Source organism: Scyliorhinus torazame, chromosome 16 (genome assembly GCF_047496885.1).
Source record: "Scyliorhinus torazame isolate Kashiwa2021f chromosome 16, sScyTor2.1, whole genome shotgun sequence".
NCBI lineage: Eukaryota > Metazoa > Chordata > Chondrichthyes > Carcharhiniformes > Scyliorhinidae > Scyliorhinus > Scyliorhinus torazame.
The window spans coordinates 101,765,596-101,793,586 of record NC_092722.1 but is presented as its reverse complement, the minus strand read 5'-3'; the positions used below and the strand labels follow the sequence as shown (position 1 = coordinate 101,793,586).

The following is a 27,991-nucleotide window of genomic DNA, read 5'->3' as shown; positions in this document are numbered from 1 at the left end:
TTAAAAAAGTGATGGAGGGTTGTAGGGTTAGCAGCTACACATTGGTAATGTTGCACTTCCTATTAGGCTTTTTGGCCACAGGTCCCAGAAAAATAAAAGGGGTAATTCATTTGGTAGCCCCATCTCTGAAAAGAGCTTCCTAGGAAGATGCTTATGACTGGAGGTGCAGGATTGCAGAATTACTTCACCAGCAAAGACATGAATAAAAACAATCAAAGTTTAAAATCACAAAAAGCCCAGTCAATTGCAGAGTTCAATAAATCTAAATCTAGCCATGAGAACAATTTACTTACAACTCCATACACTTGGTGTTGAATCCAGTTTACATAATCAGTCCTGATGTTTATGAGCTCTTGTACTTCATGGATGTAGAACTTGTCATACTGAATTATCTGTCCAGCTTTCTCATTTACCTGCATTAATAAATTGCAACCATGCGGAAATAGAAATTCAAACAACATTGACTTTAAAATGAGTTTAGAATGTGCACAGAATCAAATGTAAAGAATTTTTATTGCAATTCGGCACAAACTCACCCTATGCAGGATTGCTAAAACTTCCAGGGCAGTTTTCAGAAAATTATTCCAAGTCCTTCGCTCAGAGTTAGCCATTCCAACCTTGGTTAGTTTCAGAAGAAAGACTACAACATCCTTATAAAGTTCCACAACCTTCTGAAAGAACCCAGGTTCAAACGCAGCCCACCAATTTTCTATGGTTAATGATTCAGGATTTGTAAATGATTTTCCATACAAAGTATTCGTACCAGTTATTTAAACTTCAAAAGTATTAATTTTCAAACTCCCAATTACATTAATTTTGAAAGAATACAACAGAAATTGTAAAATCCTAACCTGCATTTTAAATAATAGTCTGCTACCATTTTTTATTATTTTATCTTAAGGCATAGCATGCAAAGGTTTAGGTCAGAAATATGCAAGAATGAAGAGAACAGAACTAGTGGATAGGACACTATGAGTTCACACACTAGATCATAGAATGCAGTTGCTTCAATAGAACACATTTGTGCGGTAAGGGTTTTGGAATTCTCAAAGCAGCATTCGCAATTACTTTTGCTTAGGTATACATCCATTTATTCACTATTGTAGTTACATAAATTTAAACTTTTAAAAGACACGAGTAAAATTTTTGCGGAGTAGCAATCACACCCATATTTCTACATGACTAATAGCAAAACTAGACCCTGTAATTAAAGATGAAGCAAATATTTCCACAATAGCTCATGTAATTCTTGTCCTAGGTATTTATGTTTTTTAAGTACCAATGCTCTTACAAAATATATTTACCGAGTACTTTCAGTGGCACTTTTTCAAGTTTCACAATCGCCATTCCAAATGGAATGGCTAATGTTACATAGTTGTTGACATCATTCATGGGTGGGCACTCTGGAAGAGTAACATAGATCCTCAAGGCCTCTACGTCAGGTGGGGAATTGGAAAGTCTTGGGATCAGATTTTTCTCCATGCTAGCTGCTATCTGGAGACAAACCAAGAGATATTTGTTAACAGTCAGAAGCAGCAACAATCTCCACCTGTTGGAACACGAAAACCTGATTCTAAATTTTTATTTTTCTTCATTCAAAAGTTCACAGAAATCAGTCAGATCAACAAGAGGAATACTTCAGCAAAGGCGAAACACAAAATTGAACAGAGGCCAAGATGCTGAAAATATTCATTGTGACCAAAGAAATTACTATTTAACAAAATGCTTTTGCTTCATTAACTTAACACAGTAATCCTTATAATGGTGGAATTTATTTTGTCCCGTTAAATTTTCCATGAGAATCTCGCTCTGTTCCACTTCCCTTCAAATGATCTCACATCAAAAGCCAGAAAATCAACACTCTGGACAGCAAATGCTGATTAGATTCAGATAGACATAAGATTATAGATATATATATATATCTCCATTGATGTTTAATTCGGAGTCTGATATCGGAGAGCAGTTCCAGGGTTAACAGACAATGCTGGACTGGACCCCATGCCCATAATATTCTTGGGGTAGTCAGGCACATATTACCACTCCCACAATATTGACTATCAGCCTCCATGGACAATATTGCAAATGAACTATTGGCAGTAACTGCTTGTAAACACCCAAGTTTCTAAGCCCTCTCTGGCTCACATATATTGGGCTTCCTTTCCATCCCTCATTCAGAGATAGCTATTCTGCAGTGTCATCCAGCCTCCTCTTGGCTCACCAACCCTCACTGTCTCCCCTATGGAGTCAGTTTAATAGCCTGGTCCTGTTCCTCTGCACCGAGGTGCTGAAACACTTTTCTTGTCCTTTCTCACCCCATCCTCCACATGTTTTTTGGACTTCACACCCCGTGTGCAATACTACCACAAAGACTGATGCTAGTGTATTAAAACCCTTAACTACATGCACATTTCCGGTCAACTTATTCCATAATTCAATTCGTACATCAACATTTATTATGAAAACTGCCTATGTGACCCATTAGGAAGTTATTATACCCTCTTCCCACCCCCAGCCCAGTGAAAATGCTGCAACATTGATTGGCAGGATTTTAAAAAGTAACGTTCTCCGTGTCTGCGTGGGGTTCCTCCGGTTTCCTCCCAGTCCAAAGATGCGCAGGTTAGGTGGATTGGCCTTGATAAATTGCCTTTAGTGCCCAGGGATGTACAGGTTAGGTTATGGGGATAGGGCGGGGGTGTGGGCCTAGGTAGGGTGCTCATTCGGAGGGTAGATGCAGAATAGATGGGCCAAATGGCCTCCTTCTGCATTATAGGAATTGTACGGTTCTAATTATATCTGCATTCCCAATCCACTAATTCCCCCATTCACTTTACTTGAAGAGTGCACCATGCCTTGACTCCACAGTAAATGCTATCAGAAACTGAATTATTCAGAATCTTTGCCTTGAGTTTCCATTAGGTTACGCTTTTTATTTCAGTTCAATTTGTCTGAAATCGGTCAACCCAAGGTAAAAGATCAGTAAAGCGGCACCAGATTACCATTGGGAACAAGGAACAGTTTTATTGCCGTTTTTAAAAATCACATTTAAAGGCTGGTTCAGGGCAGATTTTCCACAGAATCCCTACTGTGCAGAAGGAGGCCATTCGGCCCATCAAATCTGCACTGACACGACTTCCAGTTGCGGTGATGCACTGCTAAGCCGCACGTTTCGGCAGCTCCCGTTCTAACGGACTTTTGGACTCTTTTTGGGAGCCCCAACGGACATTTTTTCGGACCAAACCCAATGTGGGGTGACGAAGTAAGGAGTCCCCACTGGTGTGTATGGAAAAGATCGATGGTAGTGGCCAGATTGCGAAGGATCCTTTGGAGCAGCGGCAGAGAAGAGAAGGAAGAAGCAAGATGGCGGCGGATGGAGCCCAGACGACATGGGGCCCGGACCAGCAGGAATTCCTTCGACGGTGTGTGGAGGAATTAAAGAAGGAGGTGCTGGCGCCGTTGTTGGCAATTGAAGGGCTAAAAGAAACGCAAAAGGCCCAGGCGATAGAGCTCCGTGGGGTGAAGGTGAAGGCAGCAGAGAACGAGGATGAGATTCTGAGCCTAGCGGTAAAAATGGAGACGCACGAGGCGCTACATAAGAGGTGTATCTAAAGGCTCGAAGCCCTGGAGAACAGCTCGAGGAGAAAGAACCTCTGGATTCTGGGTCTCCCAGAGGGAGTGGAGGGAGCTGACGTTGGGGCTTATGTGAACACGATGCTCCATTCGCTAATGGGAGCTGAGGCCCCCTCGGGCCCCCTGGAGGTGGAAGGGGCTCACCGGGTCCTTGCGAGGAGACCAAAGGCTGGAGAACCACCAAGGGCGATAGTGGTGAGATTTCACCGCTTCACCGACAGAGAGGCGGTTTTGAGCTGGGCCAAGAAGGTGCGGAGTAGCAGGTGGGAGAATGCGGTGATACGAGTGTATCAGGACTGGAGCGCGGAGGTGGCGAGGAGAGCGAGTTTTAATTGGGCCAAGGCGGCACTACACAAGAAGAAAGTAAAGTTTGGGATGCTGCAGCCGGCGCGATTGTGGGTCACATACCATGATAGACACTACTACTTTGAAACGTCGGATGAGGCATGGACCTTCATCCAAAAAGAGAGATTGGACCAGTACTGAGGGACTGATGCTGTGGGGGAGATGACAATGTTGATGTACAGAAATGTAAATTGGGGAATGGGAGGTTCACAGTATCGGGACAAAAGATGGGTTTTTTTTTCTCTCTTCTTGACGGGGGGACACTGAGAAATGTGGGCGCCGGTGGAAAAAGGGACAGAGGTGGGGGATGGGGGAGCTGCGCCATAGGGGGCGGGGCTGATCCAGGAAAGCGCGGGTTTTTTCCCGCGCTAGGGAGATGATGGCGGGAAGATAGGCGCAAGGAGGATGAGAGTTCCACACACGGGGGGGGGGGGGGGGGGGGTCAAGGAGAGAGCGGGGGAAGCCGGGGTCAGTTGGAGTCAGCTGACGTTCGGAAACATTATGGGGGGAGTAACCATGCTAGATGGGGATCTAGCGGGAGGCGGGTCAACTGGGTTGCTGCTGCTGGGAGCGAGAGGGAGCTGGCAAGGGAAGAGGTGGTCGGGACAGGAGTGCGCCTGGGGGACTGGCCTAGAGTAGGGGATGGCTAGTCGGCGGGGGGGGGGGGCAGCCCCCCAATCCGGCTGATCATGTGGAATGTGAGAGGCCTAAATGGGCCGATTAAGAGGGCCCGAGTGTTCGCGCACTTAAAAGGACTGAAGGCAGACGTGGTCACGCTTCAGGAGGCACATCTGAAGGTGGCGGATCAGGTTAGGTTAAGGAAAGGATGGGTGGGATAGGTGTTCCACTCAGGGTTGGATGCGAAAAATAGAGGGGTGGCGATATTGGTGGGGAAACGAGTGTCGTTCGAGGCTAGGAATATAGTAGTGGACAACGGTGGTAGATATGTGATGGTGAGTGGTAGGTTGCAGGGAAGGGAGGTCGTGCTGGTAAATGTATATGCCCCGAACTGGGATGATGCGGGATTTATGAAGGGGATGCTGGGACGTATCCCGGACCTGGAGGTAGGAAGCCTGGTAATGGGGGGGGGGGGATTTCAATACTGTGCTGGATCCAGGGTTAGATCGGTCTAGATCCAGGACCGGAAGAAGGCCGGCAGTGGCCAAGGTGCTCAGGGGGTTTATGGAGCAAATGGGGGGAGTGGATCCGTGGAGATTTGCTAGGCCATTGGCCAAAGAGATTTCCTTTTTCTCCCATGTTCATAATGTATACTCCCGGATAGATTTCTTTGTTTTGAGCAGGGCACTGATTTCGAGGGTGGCAGGAACGGCGTATTTGGCCATAGCCGTTCCAGACCATGCCCCGCACTGGGTGGATCTGGAACTAGGAGAGGAGAGGGAACAGCGCCCACTCTGGCGACTGGATGTGGGACTATTGGCGGATGAGGGGGTCTGTGGTGCGGGGATGTATTGCGAGGTACCTGGAGGCCAATGATGATAGTGAGGTCCAGGTGTGGGTAGCTGAAGGTGGTGGTTAGGGGAGAGCTGATCTCCATTAGGGCTTACAAGGAGAAAAAAGAGGGCAAAGAAAGGGAGAGATTAGTGGGGGAGATTTTGAGTGTGGATAAAAGATATGCGGAGACCCCGGACGAAGGACTATATAGAGAGAGGCGAAGACTTCAGACGGAGTTTGACCTGCTGACCACAGGGAAGGCAGAGGCACAGTGGAGGAAGGCACAGGGGATGAGATACGAATATGGGGAAAAGGCGAACCGGCTGCTGGCCCACCAGCTTCGTAAGAGGATAGCGGCGAGGGAAATAGGGGGAGTTAGGGATGAAGCGGAGTGCAGGGAAGGTAAATGAGGTGTTTAAGACCTTTTACGAGAGGCTATATAGGTCCCAACCCCCGGAGGGAAAAGAGGGGATGCAACAGTTCTTGGACCAACTAAGGTTCCCGAGGGTGGAGGAGCAGGAGGTGGCAGGTCTGGGGGCGCCAATCGGGGTGGACGAGGTGACTAAAGGGCTGGGGAACATGCAGGCAGGGAAGGCCCCGGGACCAGACGGGTTCCCGGTGGAATTTTATAGGAAATATGTGGACTTGTTGGCTCCGCTGCTGGAGAGAACCTTTAACGAGGCCAGAGAAGGGGGGACTCTACCCCCAACAATGTCGGAGGCGACGATATCATTAATCCTGAAGCGAGATAAAGATCCGCTGCAATGCGGGTCATATCGGCCTATCTCGCTCCTGAATGTAGACGCCAAGTTACTGGCAAAAGTGCTTGCGACGAGGATCGAGGATTGTGTCCCGGGGTGGTGCATGAAGACCAGACAGGGTTTGTAAAGGGGAGACAATTGAATGTCAACGTGTAACGGCTGTTGGGGGTGATAATGATGCCCCCAGCGGAGGGGGAGGCAGAGATAGTGGCAGCGATGGATGCAGAGAAGGCATTTGATAGGGTAGAGTGGGAGTATTTATGGGATGTGTTGAGGAGGTTTGGGTTCGGGGAGGGGTTTGTCAGTTGGGTCAAACTCCTCTATGGGGCCCCAGTGGCAAGTGTAGTCACAAATCGGCAGAGATCGGAGTATTTTCGGTTACATAGGGGAACAAGGCAGGGGTGCCCCCTGTCCCCATTACTGTTCGCGCTGGCAATTGAACCACTGGCCATAGCGTCGAGAGACTCTAGGAAATGGAGGGGGGTGGTTAGAGGGGGAGAGGAACACCGAGTGTCACTCTACGCAGGTGACCTACTGCTGTATGTGGCGGTTCCTGTGGAGGGGATGACAGAGGTTATGCAGATATTGAGGGAGTGTGGAGATTTTTCGGGATATAGGCTTAATATGGGGAAGAGTGAGCTTTTCGTAGTACACCCCGGGGACCAGGGAAGAGGGATAGACGGCCTGCCGTTAAGGAGAGCGGAAAGGAGCTTCCGATATTTGGGGATTCAGGTAGCCAGGAGCTGGGGAACTTTACACAAACTCAATGTGACACGGCTGGTGGGGCAGATGGAGGAGGATTTCAAGAGGTTGGATATGCTGCCGCTCTCACTGACGGGCAGAGTGCAGGCGGTCAAGATGATGGTCCTCCCAAGGTTTCTTTTTGTGTTTCAATGTATCCCCATTTTGATCACTAAGGCCTTTTTAAAGAAAATAGATAGGAGTGTTATGAGTTTCGTGTGGGCAGGGAAGACCCCGAGGGTAAGGAGGGGGTTCCTGCAGCGCAGCAGGGACAGAGGGGGACTGGCGTTGCCGAATCTGGGCGATTATTACTGGGCCGCCAATGTGACGATGGTTCGCAAGTGGATGAGTGAGGGAGAGGGGGCGGCGTGGAAGAGGCTGGAGATGGCGTCCTGTAAAGGAACGAGCCTAAAGGCGCTGGTGACGGCGCCGCTACCGCTCTCCCCGAAAAGGTATACCACAAACCCAGTGGTGGTGGCAAACTTAAGGATCTGGGGGCAATGGAGGCGACATAGGTGTGTGATGGGTGCCTCGGTGTGGTCCCCGATGAGGAACAACCATAGGTTTCTCCCAGGAAGGATGGACGGAGGGTTCCAGAGCTAGCATCGGGCAGGAATTAGGAGATTGAGAGATTTGTTTATTGACGGGACGTTCGCGAGCCTGGGAGCGCTGGAGGAAAAGTATGAGTTGCCCCCGGGGAATATCTTTAGATACATGCAATTGAGGGCGTTTATGAGGCAACAGGTGAGGAAATTTCCGCTGCTCCTGACAGAGGGGATCCAAGATAGAGTGATTTTGGGGGTATGGGTCGGGGAGGGCAAAGTGTCCGAAATATATCAGGAGAGGAGAGACGAGGGGGAGGCGCTGGTAGAGGAGCTGAAGGGAAAATGGGAAGAAGAGCTGGGGGAGGAGATTGAGGAGGGTCTGTGGGCTGATGCCCTAAGTAGGGTAAATTCCTCTTCCTCGTGTGCCAGGCTGCCTGATACAATTCAAGGTTCTACACAGAGCACACATGACGGGAGCAAGGCTGAGCAGGTTCTTCGGAGTGGAGGACAGGTGCGGGAGGAGCTTGGGAAGCCTGGCGAACCACACACTTATGTTTTGATTGTGTCCGGCACTGGATGAGTACTGGAGGGGAGTGGCAAGAGTGATTTCAAAGGTGGTGAAGGCCCGGGTCAAGCCAGGCTGGGGGTTAGCTATATTTGGGGTAGCGGAGGAGCCGGGAGTGCAGGAGGCGAAAGAGGCCGATATTCTGGCCTTTGCGTCCCTGGTAGCCCGGCGAAGGATCTTACTCATGTGGAAGGAAGCGAAGCCCCCCGGCGTGGAGGCCTGGATAAACGATATGGCAGGGTTCATAAAACTGGAATGGATGAAGTTTGCGTTGAGAGGATCGGTTCAGGGGTTCTCCAGGCGGTGGCAACCGTTCCTTGACTATCTCGCGGAACGTTAAGGGAAAATAGATCGCCAGCAGCAGCAGCCCGGGGGGGGGGGGGGGGGGGGGGGAGCACTAGTTCACTATTTTATTTAAATAATGTTACTTATTAGTTATTGTGTTATCTTTTATGTTGATTTGTAAGGTGGAAAAATTGTGTTTGAAAACTTTAATAAAATATATTAATTTTAAAAAATCTGCACTGACACTTTGAAAGAGCACGCCACCAAGGTCCACTTCCCTATCCTATCCTGTAACACTACTTAACCTACACATCTTTGGACACGAAAGAGCAATTTAGCATGGCCAATCCACCTAACCTGTACACCTTTGGACTGCCTCCTGTTTAAATACATCAATGCACAAATCAGTTTGAGCAGAAACTTTGGGGGGCAATACATACTTCTTAAAACAAGTGCACTTTGCATCTGGATTTCAGATTGAACCCAAAATGGAAATTCCTAGCCCTCGTCTATAACTACGTTACTTGTCATGATATTGCAATGACATATTTGTACCAACTTTTTTCCATTGCATGTTCTTATTTCCCCATTTCCCCTTTATTTCTTCCACATTAAATTTTTCCATTAATTTGATGAAACAATTCACTCAAGTAATCGCTTAAAGAAACAACCTCATGACTTTTGCTCCATAATTGATAAAAATCTTTTAGACCTCCGGTGACGGGGATCTGCTGAGCGGACGCACGAAAGGTGGCTCTCCTCCTGAGAGCACCCCCTCACCTTCCTCCAACAAGACTTGTCATGCCGAACAGCAGCGGCTCCAAGGGACGAAAAGAACTTGTTTAATTTTTATGGGCGGCACGGTAGCACAGTGGTTAGCACTGTTGCTTCACAGCTCGTGTCCCAGGTTCGATTCCCGGCTTGGGTCACTGTCTGTGCGGAGTCTGCACGTTCTCCCAGTGTGTGCGTGGGTTTCCTCCGGGTTGCTCCGGTTTCCTCCCACAGGCCAAAGATGTGCAGGTTAGGTGGATTGGCCATGATAAATTGCCCTTAGTGTCCAAACATTTTGGCTGGGTTTGCGGGGGATGGGGTGGAGGTGTGGGTTTAAATCGGGTGCTCTTTACAGGGACAAGTGAGGGCTCGAGTGGCCTCCTTCTACACTGTAAATTCTATGATTCTATGAAGTAAAAGGCAACAGAAGCCTGGAGAAGCGAATCGAGAAGACGGCAAATACGCGGGGCGGCAAAGCCCCGGCCACAACCGACCGAGAGGCACCACAAGGCAGCACATCGAGTTCCCCCTCCCTGATGAGCAGATGGAGGAAATTCCATACAAAGAAACTCTGGATACTCAAGGAGGCCATTAAAATCAATATGAGGGCAATGGTCAAGGTGGTGGTAGCAGAGGTGCTGATCACCATGCAGCCAGCCTTGGAAAAGGTGGGGAGGCAGATGGAGATCTGTGGGGCGACCATGAGGGAGCTGGAAAAGGCCTCAATGGAGAGTTTCTGTATAGACAACTGTATTCCCATCTCCACCAACACTCAAAAAGCCCAGTGGTAGTAGGCACGCTCCACATATGGTACCAGCTGAAGCTACACTTCAGCCTGACTAAAATGTCCACCATGGGCCCCATCTGTAACAATCAGCAACAATGGACGCCACCTTCAAACGGTGGAGACAGGACGAGGGGATACTGATAGTTAGCGACATGCACACAGATGACAGACTTGTGACTTTGGAAGAACTGATGGGAGAGGTTCCAGCTGTCCAAATGGAACGAATTAAGGTTCATGCAAATCAAAAACTGCCTCCATAGGGAAACGACTAAATGTCCCAGGATACCCATGGACGCAGAGACACTCACTGGTAGAGGAACTATTGAACGTTGGCGACTTGAGGAAACACAACTGCGTGGACCTGTACTGGTTAGGGAAGCCCGGCCAACCTCACCCACATGTTCTGGGCCTGCCCCAGACTTGTCGGGTTCTGGACATCCTTTTTTCAGGCAATGCCCAAGGTTATGAGTGTGTATGTGTGTGAGGGTGGAGACATGCCCAAAAGTGGCGGTCATCAGGGTCTCAGGACAGCCAGAACTCTTCATGGGGGGGGGGGGGGGGGGGGCGATGTCCTAGCCTTTGCCTAATTGCCCGCCGAAGAATTTGTGACAAGAATACCCAAAACTCTCTAAACACAAATATTTTTCAGGTCTCTCGCCTTTAAAATATATTCTGCTTTTCTAGTACTCCTATCGAAGTCGAAAGTTTCATATTTCACTCCATTTGTCACCTTGCACAATCACTCAATTGGCTTGTATCCTTTTGCAGCCTCTTTTGTTTTCCCACTCTCAGTTTACTTTAGCACCCAGCATATCATTAGACAATGTTCTTATATTAACACTGTCTCCTCATCCAACTTGTTGAAATAGATTAGAAATAGCTGAAGTCTAAAAAACTGATGCTTGCGGCACTTCACTAGTTCCAAATAGTCAACCTGAAAGAACCTGCTTATTCCTATTGTGATCTGTCCATTGATCCATCCTCAATCTATGTTAACACAATACCCTAACCTCAGCCCTGTGTGGCACGATATAAAATACTGAAAATCCAAATAGAATACATTCACTGGCTCAATTTTATGGATCGTTAGTTTCACCCTTACCAAAGATCTCTTGTACTTTGTCCAATATGATTTCCTTTTCATAAAACAGCGTCACCCTTATGATTTTTGAAATACCTTGTCACCATGTCCCTAACAACAATGGCTAGTATTCTGCCCATTACTAATGCTCATTTAACCGGCTTACAATTGCAGATTATTGTATACACGGCATAATTTTTAAGGTTGCGACTTCCGGTTGCGGCTATGCCTGGGTAGGTCGCACGTTCGGCAGCTCCCGCCGTGAACGGACTTTTGGGCCCTTTTAAGGAGCCCCAGCGGCACTTGGACGACGATTCCCGGTGTGGGAAGGCAGCAGTGAGGTTCCCCCAGCATTGCATAGAGTGGACCAGGAGCGGAGTGGTCAAAAAAGCGGCACTGGAAAAGAGAGATCGAGCGAGTGCGGAAAAGCAAGATTGGTGGAGACCAGGCAGCGTGGGCTCAATGGTCTAGGGAGCAGCAGGAATTTCTGAAAAGCTGCTTTGCGGAGTTGAAGGCGGAGACCAGGCAGCATGGGCTCAGTGGTCTCGGGAGCAGCAGGAATTTTTGAAAAGCTGCTTTGCGGAGTTGAAGGCGGAGATGTTGGCCCCTATGAAGGTGTCGATAGAGAGGCTGGTGGAGACCCAGAGGGCGCAGGGGACAGCGATTAAAGAGGTGCAGCAGAAAGCCTCTGACAATGAGGATGAGATCCTGGGCCTGGCGGTGAAAGTGGAGGCGCACGAGGCACTGCACACAAAGTGGCAGGAGAAGTTCGAGGACCTGGAGAACAGGTCGAGGAGGAAGAATCGGTGGATTCTGGGTCTCCCTGAAGGCGTGGAGGGATCGGATGTCGGGGCGTATGTAGCCACGATGCTGGGCACGCTAATGGGCGCGGTCGCCTTCCCGAGGCCCCTGGAGCTGGATGGGGCGCAGAGTCCTGGCAAGGAGGTCGAGGGCGAATGAGCTGCCGGGGGCTGTGGTGGTGCGGTTTCACCGTTTTACTGACAGTGTGTCCTGGGGTGGGCGAAGGAGCGGAGCAGCAGGTGGGAGAACACTGAAATCCGCATCTACCAGGACTCGGTGCCGAGCTGGCCAAGAAGAGGGCAGGATTCAACCGGGCCAAGGTGGTCCTCCATCGAAAGGGGGTGAAATTTGGGCTGCTGCAGCCAGCGCGGCTGTGGGTCACTTTTCAGGACCGACGTCATTATTTTGATACGCCGGACGAGATGTGGACCTTCATCCAAAATGAAAAGCTGGACTCGAATTAATGGTTCGCTGCAGGTTATGGGGATGCTGGGAAGTGGGAAGGGGCAATTTGATTTGATGTGTGTGTTTTCTGGGCATGTGTATCAGTTTGGAGGGGCTGTTCCTTGCGCTTGAAGGGGGAGGGGGGGCCAGAGGCTCTGGGCCGTTGGGAATTGGGGAAAGGCTGCAGGAGAAAGGAGCTGTGTCACAGGGGGCGGGGCCGGCCCAGGCAGAGAACGTAGGCATTTTCCTGCACAAAAAGGGGGGTGGTGGCCCAATGCGGGGGGGCGGTACCGGATGGGAGCCCGCAAAGGGGGGGGGGGGGGAGGAGGAGGAGAGAGAGAGAGAGAGACGGACTTCGAGGGGGAATTCAATCGGGGGATCGTCGGCAGAGGCGGGAGCGGCCGGGGTCAGCAGGAATCAGCTGACTTATGGGAGTGCAATGGGGGGAGCAAGGGGGCTAAGCAATTTCCTGGCCGGGGGAGGGGGAGAACTGGGTTGCTGCTGTACTGACTGAGGGGGAGCTGGAGGTAAGAGGGAGAGTCCCCGCCCGGGGGGTTGGAGAGTGCGGGAGGCGTGGGCACGTGGCTGGCCTAAGAAAGGAGATGGCTAGTCGGCGTGGGGGGGGGTAGTCCCCCGATCTGGCTGATCACATGGAACGTGAGGCACCTGAATGGGCCAGTCAATAGGGCCCGGGTGTTGGCGCACTTAAAGGGACTGAAGGCAGACGTTGCTATGTTGCAGGAAATGCACCTCAAGGTGGCGGATCAGATCAGACTGAGGAAGGGATGGGTGGGGCAGGTCTTTCATTCTGGGCTGGATGCGAAGAATAGGGGGTTGCAATCCTGGTGAGCAAGCGGGTGACGTTCGAGGCGATGAGTATTGTGGCGGATAATGGGGGCCGATATGTGATGGTGAGTGGTAGACTGCAGGGGACCTGGGTGGTGTTGGTGAATGTGTATGCCCCGAATTGGGACGATGCAGGGTCCATGAAGCGCATGTTGAGCCGGATCCCGGATCTAGAGGCGAGGAATCTGATAATGGGGGGGGGCGGGGACTCCAATACGCTTCTGGACCCGGCACTGGATCAATCTAGGTCGAGGTCGGGCAAGAGACCATGTGGGGGGGGGGGGGGGGGGGGGGGGGGGGGGGCAGCGGCTAGAGAGTTCTTCTTCTTTTCCCATGTGCACAAGGCCTATTCACGGATAGACTTCTTTGTGGTGAGTAGGGCGGCAGTTCCTGAACCAATTTAGGTTCCCGAGGGTGGAGGAGGGACAGGTTGAAGGTTTGGGGGCCCCGATCGGGATGGAGGAGCTGGTTAAGGGGTTGGGGAGTATGCAGGCGGGCAAGGCCCCGGGGCCGGATGGGTTACCGGTCGAATTCTATAGAAGGTTTGTGGAACTGCTGGGTCCGTTGTTGGTAAGAACCTTCAACGAGGCGAAGGAGGAAGGGATTCTTCCCCCGACGATGTCTCGGCGCTGATCTCGCTCATCCTCAAGCGGGACAAGGACCCGCTGCAGTGGGGCTCGTATAGGCCGATTTTGCTCCTTAATGTGGATGCCAAGTTGTTGGCGAAGGTCCTGGCCACTAGGATTGAGGATTGTGTCCCGGGAGTGATACATGAAGATCAGACGGGGTTTGTGAAGGGTAGGCAGTTGAATGCAAACATGCGGAGGCTCCTGAATGTGATCATGATGCCCTCGGGGGGGGGAGAAGTGGTGGAAGTGGTGGCGGCAATGGCCGCGGAGAAGGCCTTTGATCGGGTGGAGTGGGAGCACCTGTGGGAAGTTCTGGGCAGGTTTGGGTTCGGGGAGGGGTTCATAGGGTGGGTCAAATTGTTATACCAGGCCCCGGTGGCGAGCGTATCAACGAATCGGCTGAGATCAGAGTACTTCAGGTTCAGGTTTATGTAAGGGGCGTTTGCCCCATTTTTGTTCTTAGTTTGTTAGATAGTTTAATGGTTAGAGGATTAAGCTGCTTTGTGTGTTGGCGTAATGCCCTTTTTATTTCTCTTTTGTATATTTTCTTTCCTTTCTGGAGTGTTTTGTAAACATTTATTGAAAAATTTTGAATAAACATATTTAAAAAAAATAATAATAATAATTTCTATGGTTGCAGATAACAAAATTCAGAAATTTAGTAAAAGAGACCGAGAAGCTTTTAAATATAAGGAGACAAACGGGTGAAACGGTAGACACTTAGCAGAAGAAATATGATACAGTTTGATAGTTATGTGGTTAAGTCAGAACTAGGCACTGCTCTTTTGGAAAGAATTGTAAGCCTCTTTTAATCCAATTACTTACTTTTCTAGTTAGCACACTTGAACCACTTTTATAGTGGACTTTGTAATCAAAAGAATGCACATTTTTTGTGGACTGTGAGTTAAAATAAAAATGTTTGCACTTGTTTATCGGTCAACATTTCTTCTTAATCTAATTTCCCAGCCTACCACAGCTAACTTGCCCTTCATTGTTTAAATTTAGGAACCTAGTTTCTGACTTAACCACATCACGATCAAACTCATTACGAAATCCCATCACATTTCATCCACCAAGTGCCTGCCCATTTCACCAGCATATTTCCTCTTGAAATCTGTCACCTTCTCATCATTTATTACTAAATTTCTGAATGGTGCCATTTATACTCAAAATCAATACCAACCCCTGATGGCACCATGCATACTTTCCTCCAGTCTTAAAGATAACTAACCATTCAGTATTCTCTGCCTTCTGTCCCTTGGCCAGTATTGTATCCATGTGCAACTGGTCCATTAATCATATGCATTTCAACTTTGCTAATAAGCCTATTATGTGGTACTGGTCAAACACCTCTTGAAAGTCCATATACACAATAACTGCTGCATGAGTCTCATCAGCCCCCCTTGTCACTCCAAAAGTCAACCCAGTCAGTCAAATATGATTTGCTCTTAACTGTGTTGGATATTACATATTGACCCATAATTTTCCAAGCAACAATTCGTTTTGTCTTGTATTATTGTATCAAAGTTTTCTCATCATTGGCATCAATGATTCTTGGCCTGTGGTTTATCCCTCTTCCCCTCCCTCTATTACTATGGATTTTGCAGCACCCAAGTGAAAACAGATATAAAGTTTTCATTTAGTATCAGCCATTCTCTCTGCCCTCACTAGAAGATCTCATTTTTGGGGCCCTATCAGACCCTTTCCTTCGACAAACCTTTAGTTTTTAGATTTTTGGACACATTTTTTTGTTACCCACTAATCTATTTTCACATTCCAAGAATGAATGAAGTAAAAAATCCTTTGATGTTTTGAAGTTAGTTTCCAGAACTGAAAATGGAGAGATCGCCAAAATTTCAGCCTACAACTTCTTCACTTGTCACTTCAGTTGAGAGCATGGGCACTGCTGGAAAGGCCCAAACAAAGGTTGCTGCTTAAACAAGACAATATGGATATGAAGTTAAACACAAAATAATCCCAGAAATCTCTAGTACAGTGATCATTACGAGAAACAAACCAATCAGTTGCTAGGACTGTCATCTTATAAGGAAAAATGTACATTATAAAACTGATATATTGAAAATGTGACATGAAATGAAAATCCAAGCGCATTGTCCTTTACTTCTGCTTAAGCAGCTCTCCCTTTCTACAACCACTTTCAACCAGAACAGAAGAGGATTCAACAGTGCTACAAAATGTTGCATTCAACCATATAAGATGTACATTTGTTAAACCAATAAAAACAGTGGCTCCACTCTCACTTCATGATAAATGCATCTCTGCTGAGGAGCGCAACTTGCTCTAATGTGATGAAATGAAATCACTTTTAAATGTCAAATCAAGACTGATGAGGAAAAGAATGCTCTAACGTCCGCAGGGGAGGATCTCAACTAAACTGCTATCAGAATATGAGGTTATAATCTATTAAATGCAGACACCTAAGCAGACAATACCTGTTGCGAAATCCGAGGATGGTCAGACTGTATGAGTCTGTGGAATAATAGTCTAGCTGCATTCATATCAATCCCGGAGAATTTGGAACTGGTTTTATAGTGATCATCATTACTGAAACGAAAATGCTATCTATTAGATTAGATACGTCATATACCTAAAAAACAAGCTTTGACATTATATATCAAATCCACTGTTGACCACAAAATAGCATGGTATTCATTACTATGATGAACCTAATGTATGAAACTCTCAAATTATTGGGATTGAACTAATTAATGTTAAACCAAATATTTGACCTTATAGAAGTAATTTCAGTATGCGACGTCCTTTGTGAAAGAGAAAAAAAGTCCCCATAATATTGGAGATTTAACAGAAATGAAGCACTTTTGCCTTGTTTTAGTTCCGCAGTGGTTCCTTTAATAGTCACTTGTCACAACAAAATAAACTAGCTACAATCGAGTGTAGTATACTATATAATATATATCTGAGGGGCATGGACAGGGTGGATAGGGAGCGGCTGTTCCCCGAGCTGAAGGGTCAGTTAGGAGGAGACACAAGTTCAAGGTGAGGGGCAGGAGGTTTTGGAGCGATTTGAGGAAAAACCCTTTTTACCCAGAGAGTGGTGACGGTCTGGAATGCACTGCTAGGGAGGGTAGTAGAGGCAGGTTGCCTCACATTCTTTAAAAAGTATCTGGATGAGTACTTGGCATGTCATAACATTCAAGGCTATGGGTCAAGAGCCAGCAAATGGGATTAGGTAGGCAGGTCAGGTGTCTTTCATGCGTCGGTGCAGACTCATGGGCCGAAGGACCTCTTCTGAACTGCATTATTCTGTGATTTTGTGATAAGTTGTTGCACTGCTGTCGCCCGTGTCCAAACTGCCAATCACATTAAAGGATTTTCACAGACACACAAACGGGAAACAAAATTGCTTAATATGTTCAAAGATTGGGACATACTCATGGGGGCGATGGTGGAGGCTAAAATATTATGAAATGTGATTTCCAAATTAGCTTAACAAGCATACTAATTTAGCAGCATTCCATGATTGCAAAGTTATTTTTTCAAATTATTGTTCAAATTTGATTAAACACACTACTGTTAAAACCCAACTTTAAAAAAATATATATATTTCAAAGGACATGGGTGTCACTGGCTGGGCCAGCATTTTTATTGTCCAACCCCAATTGTCTGTGAGAGGGTGGCAGTGAGCTGCCTTCTTGAACTGGTACACAAGTGGTACACTTACATACGCTTTAGGAAGACGTTCCAGGATTTTGACCCAGCATCAGTGAAGGACCAATGTTATAGTTCCATGTAAGTATGGGTTGGGGCTTAGAGGGGAACCTGTGGGTGGTGGTGTTCCCATGCACCTGCTGTCAATGTCCTTGTAGATGATAGAGGTCTTTTGTTTGGAAGGTGCTGTCAAAGGAGTCTTGATGAGTTGCTGCAGTGCATCTTGTCAATGATGCACATTGCTGCCACTTGTGTGTCAGAGGGAATGAATGTTGAGGTGTGGATGGGGTGTCAATCAAGCGGACTGTTTTGTCTTGGAATGGTGCTGAGCCTCCTCAGCATTGTTGGAGCTGCACTCATCCAGCCATGTGGAGAGTATTCCATCGCATGCCTGACTTCATTCAGCCTTTTGATGGTGGACAGGCTTTGGGGAGTAAGAAAGTGAGTTACTCTCCACAGAATTACCAGCCTTTGACCTGCTCCAGTGTGTAAAATGTTGCCCCTTTTTACCCTCTACCCTCCCCCTACCCATCTCCCACTATGAACAGTTCCTCAAACATTGTCATGAACAAACCCCACCCTTTCGCGAAGCCCTCCACCGATCCCCTCAACTCAAATTTGATCATTTCCAATTGGAGTCATACAAGTCCCCCTAGCCAGGCCGCTACGCCTGGCAGCGTGTCCGACCTCCAATTCAACAGGATCCTTCGCCGGGCAATTAGAGAGGCGAAGGCCACGACATTGGACCCCTTACTCTCCATCAGCTCCGGCATTTCCGATACCCCAAAGATCGCCACCATTGGCTCCGATCTGACCTCCACTCCCATAATTTTAGATAACGTCCCAAACACCGCCTCTCAGTAACCCGCCAGCTTCTCACAGCCCAGAACATGTGCGTGGGTGATTCACTGGCCCTCGTCCACACTCACTGGCCACTCCTTGAAAGAACCTGCTCATCCTTGCCTGGGTTATATGTACCCCATGCACCACCTTGAACTGAATTAAACTCATCCTCGCACAGGAGGAGATTGAATTCACCCTATGCATCGCATCACACCTCAGTCCCCATTCCCATTTCCCCCCCGCCCAACTCCTCCTCCCATTTGCTCTTGATCTTCACTACTTGCCTCCCCAATGGCCCAGAAATGTCCCCAATCCTACCCTCTCCCGACTCATCCGGGAGCAGCAGTTGCTCCAATAGGGATACCCTGGCAACCTGGGAACCATTCTCCACTCCTTTCGTGCAAAGTCCCTCACCATCTGCATGTATCGGAATTCACTCACCCTTGGCAGCTCAAACTCTCCTGCAACTCATCCAGACTTGCAAACTGCCCTTCCAGATACAAGTCCCTCACCGCTTCCCTACACTTCCCATCCATCTGCCCTGCTTAAACCTATGATTTCCACACAGTGGTGTCAACACTGACATCCTCACCAACTTAAACTGTCTCCTCAGCTGATTCCACACCCTGGCTGTTGACTGTACTACCGGGCTCCTGGGTACTTCCCCGGAGCCAATGGTCCTCAAACTGGATCCCCTACAAGACTCCTCCTCCATCTTGACCCACTTGCCCCTCTCTCTCTCCTGCCCCCCCTCCCCCCAACCACCACCACACTATTGCCTCACTTTCTCCACATTCGCTGCCCAATAGTAGTGCAGCAGGTTCGGGAGTGCCAACTCCCCTTTCTGTTTCTGTAGTAGAGCCCTTTTTATCCACGGCACCTTTACCGCCCATATAAACTCTGAAATCATTGTCTCCAATTTCCGGAACAAGGCTTCAAGAGAAAAATTGGGAGGGTCGAGAAAACGAACAGGACCCTTGGCAACACATTCATTTTTACAACCTGCGCTCTCCCTGCCAGTGTCAGGCGTAGTGTATCCCATCTCTTAAAATGCCCCCATATCTCCTTCACCAATGTTGGCAAATTCACTTGTGCATCGTAGCCCATTCCCTCGTTGCCTGAATGCTCAAGTACCTGAAACGTTCCCTAGCTACCTTAAATGGCAACATCCTCAAATTGGCCCCCAGCCTGTCGCATTCACTGGAAACACCTCGCTCTTCTCAACATTTAACTTGTAACCAGAGAAGGGCCCAAACCTCTCCAGTATTCCCTTGATCCTACCCAAACTTTCCAGCCGGTTCGACACAAACAACAGGTCGTCCGCATACGACACATGATGCTCCCTGCTCCCCCTCACAATCCAGTCATTCCACTGACCCCCCAAGGGCTTTTGCCAAGGGCTCGAGTGACATCACGAACAGTAACGGCGACAGCGGACATCCCTGTCTTGTACCTCGATGCACCCCAAAACTCCGTGAACCCATCCCATTTGTTCATACACTTGCCACTGGGGCTACATATAACAAGTGCACCCATGCCACAAACTTCAGGCCAAACCCAAACCTACCCAAGATCTCAAATAGATACCTCCACTCCAACCGATCAAAAGCCTTCTCTGCATCCATAGAGACAATGGCCTCCGATACCTACTCCACTGACAGAGTCACAAGTATATTTAACAGCCTCCTGATGTTACTGGAGAGCTGCCTGCCCTTTATGAAACCCGTTTGGTCCTCCGCCACCACCCCTGGCACATCTGGGTATACATGATACAATTTCATTCTTCCCGCCACCAAGCACCTTCACGTCTGTGTTTAGCAACGAAATGAGTCTATATGACCCACACTCCATCGGATCCTTCCCCTTCTTGGGGATTAACATAATCAACACCTACGTCAGTGTCTCTGGCAGCTCCCCCTTCTCCAATGCCTCACTGAGCAGCCCCAACAAATGCGGTGCCAACTCTGTTGCAAACGCCTTATGAAACTCTGCCGGAAAGCCATCCAGCTTTGGGGCTTTCCCCGCCTTCATCCCCCTAATGCTATCAATCACCTCCCTCAGACGCAACAGCTCCTCCAATGCCTGCCTCCTCTCTTCCTTCAATCTTGGAAACTCCAATCCATCCAGGAACTGTCCCATATCCCCTTCCTCTCCACCCGGCTCCGCCCTGTACAACTTCTCGTAGTACCCCCTGAACACTTCATTTATCCTCCCCGGCTCTGACACTACCTCCCCCTTCTCTATTCGCACCTTTAAGATTTCCCTGGGCGCAGCCTGCCTCCTCAGCTGGTGGCTGAATGCGGCTCACTTTCTTCCCATATTCATATTTCACCCTCCTTGTCCTCCGTAGCTGCCCCACCGTCCTTTCCGTCATCAACCTATCGAACTGCTGCTGCAACCTCTTCCTCTTTGTCAACAACGCTTTAATGAGGGCCCCCTCTATCCACCTCAACTATGTCACCCAACAACCGTCCATGCTTCTCCCTCCTCGTCCTGTAGGGATCCTGCTCCTCCGGATATATATTCATGATTTAGATCTGGGTATACATGATACAATTTCAAAATTTGCAGACCATATAAAATTTGGAAGCATTGTGAATGGTAAGGAGAATAGTTTAGAACTTCAAAAGGAGAGTCACAAGTGACAGATGAAATTTAATACAGAGAAGTGTGATGTGATACTTTTGGTAGAAAGAGTCAATATAAAATAAAAGATACAATTCTAAAGGGGAGTCAGGAGCAGAGGATTGGGATATATGTACATATATCATTGAAGGTGACAGGACAGGTTCAGGGAGTTGCTAATAAAGCATACATCATCAGAGACATTCTTTGTAAGGACAGAGTAGAAAAGCAAATATGTTAAACTTGCATAAAGCCTGGTTCAACTCCAACTGGAGCAATGCACTCAGTTCTAGGTGCCACACTTTCCAGGAGGAAGCAAAAGCATTAGAGTGCAGAAAAGATTCACGAGAATGATTCCAGGGATGAGGAACTTCGGCTAAGTGGAGCGATTAGAGAAGCAGGGCCTGTTCTCCTTGGAAAAGGGAAGGGGCTGAGAGGTATTCAAAATCATGAGGGGCCTGGACGCAGTAGCTAGGGAGAAAAACTGTTCCCAATCAAAGAATCAACAACCTGGGGGGCGGTGGCGCAGATTTAAAAGAAATAGTAGCGACATGAGAAAAACGTTCTTATACAGTAAGTGGGCAGGGTCTAGAACATAATGCCTGATGGAGTAGGGCAGGCAGGTCAATCTAGCCATTCAAGAGGGAATTGGATCATTACCTGAAAAAGAAAGAATGTGCAGGGTTATGGGGAGAAGATGGAAGAATAGCACATGGTGAAATGCTCCTGCAGAGGGCCAGGAGACACAATGGACCAAATGGCCTCCTCCTGTGCTGTAGCTATTCTGTGATCAAACTAAATATGACCTGGGAAAAGGTCTAACATATGCCAGAAAATGTGCTCTGGCCACAAAAACCTATATCGTAAGTTGGACTGTTTGAAGGTTCAAATGCCTATGAGAAGAGGAGGATGGAAGGTGGAACAAATAACCATTCGTATGATTTGCTTTATAACTCGAGGGGTAGTTTCATCAATCGCTGGAAGTTAGAATTAAGGCATCGGATTTTAGGGTGAAACATGATCCAGTCTGATATTTACTCTCTTAAAAATATATTTGAAAATAAAACCAGGAAATACTGATGCCATACTGCAAATCTGCTGTGACACATTGGCATTTCTTGATTGGCACAGTCAGTATTTCATCTCTCTATTGGCAATCGACATGACTTACATGCAGCAATCTCCTGAATAAAGCACAACGTCTGAGATGGGGAATATAGGTTGTTGTTAATAAAGACACCGGCTTATGGTGCATCCTGTAGAAAATATGATTACTATGAGGACGGAAAAGGAAAAATTCCTTGTCTATTGTCAGGAGCTGACCACAACACCACCAATATCATGAACATTAAACCAGAGCAGCATGTGTAAAGCTTCAGCCAGAAGGCGTTAAGAGTCCAACATGAGCTCCTTTTCTATCACCCCAGCGATATAAACTATAAGAAGCTGGCAGGGCAACTGTTTCAAGTTCCAAAATCATATGAATATATAATTTGCAGCTTATTTATAATGCAAACTATCTTGACATATGATAGAACAGCTGAGAGAGTAGATCAGGATACAAATTTTTAAAAAGCTTTGGAAACCTACAATAACATAACTCAGAAACATGGACTTAATAGTCAAAAAAAGTTATTAAGTGCTATTATGGTGACTACCCATCTGCTGGTTAGTGATTTTTGTACTAAATATTTGCAGAGATTAGAAAAACATACTGGCATGTGTCTGGTGGCTAACTCACTGATACAAATGTCAAAAGGACAAGTGAAAACATTCTGAAAGGATTCCCATGGCCACACAGCCATGATTAAAATTAACCACTCATTTAAAAGGGACATGCTCAAATCAACACCAATGGCAAACTAAACTTTCAGATACTACGAGTTCTGAATACATCAAGTAGTGAGATCACACAATGTTATCATATGCATACTTTTTTTGTTAGTGCTCATGCCGACTGAAACATCAAATTGGAGGTGAGTCTGCTGGAGAGGAACGAACTAAAAATTGCTTCGATTTATTTACTTTTGAGTGGTCTTTGAGCATCCAAGCTTCTTTGGAGTTCCATTAATTGCCATCTTACACAATAAAAAAAATTGGCACTGCTGGGCGTCCTAGCGGAATGAAATTTCTATAGCTGAGACACAAAAGGATACCTTACTGAAATGGAAATTCTACCCATTTCTGATTTTGAAGGGACTAATTTATAGATCAGGCACATTAAAAGGAGGTGGCCCATACTTCATAGGTTTCTTAGTGTTTTAAAAAATACCACTTCACATTTGCAAACTCATACAACAAAGACAAATAATATACCCAGGCAGTGCCTCTTAATGACTTGGGAAAATTGACTCTGGTGTAAAACCTTCGCCGCTAGATCAGTCAACAGTAAACATTTTTCATGCTTTTTATTGCTCTAGAATATGAAAACATACAATTTAGAAGATTGCAATCTCAAAAATGTTACAATTATATACTGTACCTCAAGGCAAGAAAGCTTCCATTTAAGCAGCCCGCTGATGAGAACACCGTGTCAATTTCACTACGGGAAAAACAGATGCCACATTAACCAAATTAACTTCTGATTTACTCATGCCCATCTTTGCTGAGAGCTTTTGTTTGCACTTCAACTGAACTTTAGCTTTCACACAAATGTGGTATATTGCCAGTTATCCACAGAACATTTCAAAGCATGTCAAGTAGTCTTTTCCTTTTACAAATGACTGACTCTCCTTTGCTGTAAAAATACAGCCCTGCAGCCACTGACTTTTCACAGGTTTCCCAAAATAGAAAGGGTGCCCAGGATCTTCAAGAGCTAGCATGAAAGAGGCCAATATCTTATTATTGCTTCATAGCAAATATTACTCAACATACCTGGAGCGTAGATTAATTAGTCATTCCATCATCTTCTACATAGTAGGGACATGCTAAAGTGGTGGAGAATTTTGGAGATGGCCTAAGCAGCTGCTTTAAAGCTATTTTTTCAGTCTTGCCACACCACATGTACAGAAGTGAGTTACAAAAAACCTGAAGCACAATTCTACTCTGGATCACTGCCACTGAAAGGGCAAAATTACTCTTCACCTTTTCATGTTGAACTAGAGTACACCAGGGGAAAAAAAAAAATTACTCTCCTTGTCAGATAATTCCTGTCTCGTAATGATTTCTAAAACATGCCAACTACCTAGATCAACAAAACCGTCCATTCAAGTAAAATACAAATACCCAATGCTCAGAGAATATTTCCTTCAGTAGAGAATTTCTCTGATTAATCAGAGTTAAATGAAATTCAGAATTAATTTTAGATTGGACTGAAGGATAGACTCTGATCGCGTCTGTATCTTGTTATTTGTCATGCATCCAGGATAATAATTACTCCACCAAGAACAGAACAATACTTGGAAGGGCACAAGAACATGCAAGGTTAACAACTTTGACTCAGGTTACTGAAAACAATAAATTAAGGTCCCAGGAAGGGCATTCCAAAGAATAGGAACAATCTTTCCAAACTCCTTTCAGGATTTTAAACATCACAAGTGTTGACCCACTTCCCCACCAGAGTAAGGCGATATGTTGAAAGAACTAGCAAGTGAATCCATAACAAAGCAAATAACTCACTATGGACAAGTCCTAACGACAGGAGAAACCCATTGACTGATCATGGAATCTGTTAAAAAAAGAACTTTGACATCCATCTTGTACAGTTTTCACCTGCTGTTGGCTGCCTAATTGTTCAATAGTGGCTACACTTCAAATGTCATCTACACTTCAAAGGCTGGTTACAGGACAATACCCCACCCCCACCCCTTCTAAATCAAGGATCAATACTTTGAAAAATGTACTGACTGATCCTTTCTAAGGGATAAAAAAAAAAGCAGATCTGGGCAAATTCAAAATCCTGAAACAAAATAGCGGTGAATTCTTTGTTCTGAAACGTGACCATGATTTAGATTGTCATTTTATTTGGAAAAACCAACCAGTCTTTGAATGAACTAAGTCCACTTGTCAAAATTGATTCTGTCGCTAGAGAATACAAAAGTGACTTAATTGTTTGCCTACAAAACACTGCATCCATTAGCATGCTCGGGAATCAATGTCCAGGGGCACAGAGTATTCAAAAAGTAGACAGGAAAAAAGGTAGCCCTTTGACACTAGTAGGTAAGTATTGATTTAATAAAAGAAAGACAATTAAATGATTAACTACTTTGGTTAGGCATCTTTAATGTGAAAATGGTGAAGACAATGAGTATGCTTTCAATGCCATCAACCAAATAAGGAAGACAGACAGTAGTCTGTGAAGGGATAAAAATGAGAAATAATGTGGTTGTTTTCATAAGGATTAACCTAAAATAATAGAAAATATTAACCAAAATAATTGTCAGTGTTTCAGTTGGTAAACGTCATGGTCCAGTGAAGAGGGGCGCAAATTTTGACTTGGTAATGATAAGCAACCCAAATACGATACAAGAAATGGATTTCATGACATACTTGAGAGCTAGCAAGCACAGAATTGATCAATTTTAATTAACTCAGCATTCAGCGTTTAGGAATTGGGAATCAATGGCACAATCTTTTAGAAATTTACATCAAGAAAGAGGGCAGGGGTTTCAGGAAATAGTTATGGGGGAAATTGTACCTCTATAAAGGCCAAAAATATCTGACGACAATGCTGAGCATGCAGGATAAACAGTATTAGCAAACAGAAGCAGAGATTAAACAAGCACAACCGAGAGGATTAATAATTTAAATAGACCTTAGATAAACGAGGGAAAAAGGAAAAGGTTATGCTGATAGGGCGAAATGAGCTGGTGTGAGTGGAAGCTGGAATGTAGCATAGAGCATAGGCCTGTTGGGCTGAATGTAGTCCGGTTTCATGGTGCACCTCTAACCTTTGCCATCTGCTGCTGTCCTTAGCTCTTTTTCCCCCCAAAGTACCTCTCTTCTAGTTCAGCCCCCTGAACAAAGAACAAAGAGCAAAGAAAAGTACAGCACAGGAACAGGCCCTTCGGCCCTCCAAGCCCGTCTAAACTAAAATCTTCTACACGTCCGTATCCCTCTATTCCCATCCTATTCATGTATTTGTCAAGATGCCCCTTAAACATCACTATCATCCCTGCTTCCACCACCTTCTCCGGCAGCGAGCTCCAGGCACCCACTACCCTCTGTGTAAAACACTTTCCTCGTACATCTCCTCTAAACCTTGCCCCTCGCACCTTAATGCGTCCTAGTAATTGACCACTATACCCTGGGACAAAGGCTCTGACTATCCACTCTGTCTATGCCCCTCATAATTTTGTAGACCTCTATCAGGTCGCACCTCAACCTCCGTCATTCCAGTGAGAACAAGTTTATTCAACCTCTCCTCATAGCTAACGCCCTCCGTACCAGGCAACATCCTGGTAAATCTCTTCTGCACCCTCTCTAAAGCCTCCACATCCTTCTGGTAGTGTGACGACTAGAATTGAACACTATACTCCAAGTGTGGCCTAACTAAGGTTCTATACAGCTGCAACATGACTTGCCAATCTTTATACTCAATGCCCTGGCCAATGAAGGCAAGCATGCCGTACGCCTTCTCGACTACCTTCTCCACCTGTGTTAACCCTTTCAGTAACCTGTGGACCTGTACACCTAGATCTCTCTGACTGTCAATATTCTTGAGGGTTCTACCATTCACTACCTGTATTAGACCTTCCAAAATGCATTACCTGACATTTGTCCGGATTAAACTCCATCTGCCATCTCTCCGCCCAAGTCTCCAAATGATCCAAATCCTGCTGTATCCTCTGACAGTCCTCATCGCTATCTGCAATTCCACCAACCTTTGTGGCATCCGCAAACTTACTAATCAGACCAGTTACATTTTCCTCCAAATCATTTATATATACTACGAACAGCAAAGGTCGCAGCACTGAACCCTGCGGAACACCATTAGTCACAGCCCTCTAATTAGAAAAGCACCCTTCCATTGCTACTCTCTGCCTTCTATGACCTCGCCAGCTCTGTATCTGGCTCGAATAGTGGGGATACACAGGTTGACAGCTAGTTTATTGCCAATGCCCATTCCCGACCATGTTTTGAGAACACTGGGTCTTTACTCAAATTTTAGGATTTCTCTGCACAGGAAGACGAGGCTTCTGCATTTGACTATAAGACTACACTTAAGCTGCTACATCAACAATCTGTATTTATTTGCTGAAATTCCAAAATAACCTTTGATTAAATTACAGCCGCTCCTCCAACACTGCTGAGCTGGCTGGCGAGTGTTTCAAGTTTCTGGGCCAAAGTGCGTTTCTGTATGGTTTCTGGTGACTTCATTCATGTCAACTTGAGCAAATTGGTCACAAGAGATGCAAGTTCCCAATCAACTTCTGTTTCACCTGCAATTCAGTCGGTTCTGAAAGTTGCTTTTTTAGCAAGTCTTTCTGCCTAACAATCTACCTGCTCAATCAGGTACCGGGGCAAGCCTACACTCCAGGGAGCTAACTGCAGAGGAAAGTGAAGTAGAACCGACTGCCAAAGCACCTTGCCTTACTGTCCCTGGAACCTGAAGTTGTCTTGTTACCCAAGTCTTGGGCTGAATTTGATGCAGTTGTGCTGGTTTCTGATGTTGCTTACTGCTTATATCCTGGTATTCTTGTGTCATGTTTCACAGTTAACCTCAACAGTAATTTGTTGGGCTGCAGATAGAACATAGAACATAGAACGATACAGCGCAGTACAGGCCCTTCGGCCCACGATGTTGCACCGAAACAAAAGCCATCTAACCTACACTATGCCATTATCATCCATATGTTTATCCAATAAACTTTTAAATGCCCTCAATGTTGGCGAGTTCACTACTGTAGCAGGTAGGGCATTCCACGGCCTCACTACTCTTTGCGTAAAGATAGCTGCTTTAATTGTTAACCTTAATAACAATTTGTAATAGTGTCGCTAGAATTCAACCTTTATGCTTAAATTGTGGATTAATTGCTGCTTTAATGACTCATGGCTTCCTATAATGGCAATAATGTGATTCAGGCAAGGCAGACAGCAAGTAGCTTCAGGCTGGAGGCAAGGCAGGTTGCTCGGCTCAGCAAACCAACATGCTTCATGGAGTCATTAGAGGTCTGCAGCACAGAAAAGGCCCTTTGGCAAATTGTGTCTGCGC

General features: G+C 46.5%; 1 protein-coding gene across 3 annotated transcripts in view; it reads right to left on the bottom strand.

Moving 5' to 3' along the window:
• The window catches only part of herc4 (HECT and RLD domain containing E3 ubiquitin protein ligase 4), a 169,445-nt gene that overhangs the window by 77,158 nt on the left and 64,296 nt on the right, over positions 1–27,991 (bottom strand). For all 3 annotated transcript variants that reach the window (XM_072478795.1, XM_072478796.1, XM_072478797.1), the window contains 5 exons: positions 23,321–23,380; positions 16,134–16,245; positions 1,305–1,494; positions 537–709; positions 294–413 (listed from right to left, as the gene is read on the bottom strand). In XM_072478795.1, the coding sequence (XP_072334896.1) occupies positions 294–413; positions 537–709; positions 1,305–1,494; positions 16,134–16,245; positions 23,321–23,380 (655 nt within the window). The remainder of the gene's footprint in view (positions 1–293; positions 414–536; positions 710–1,304; positions 1,495–16,133; positions 16,246–23,320; positions 23,381–27,991) is intronic.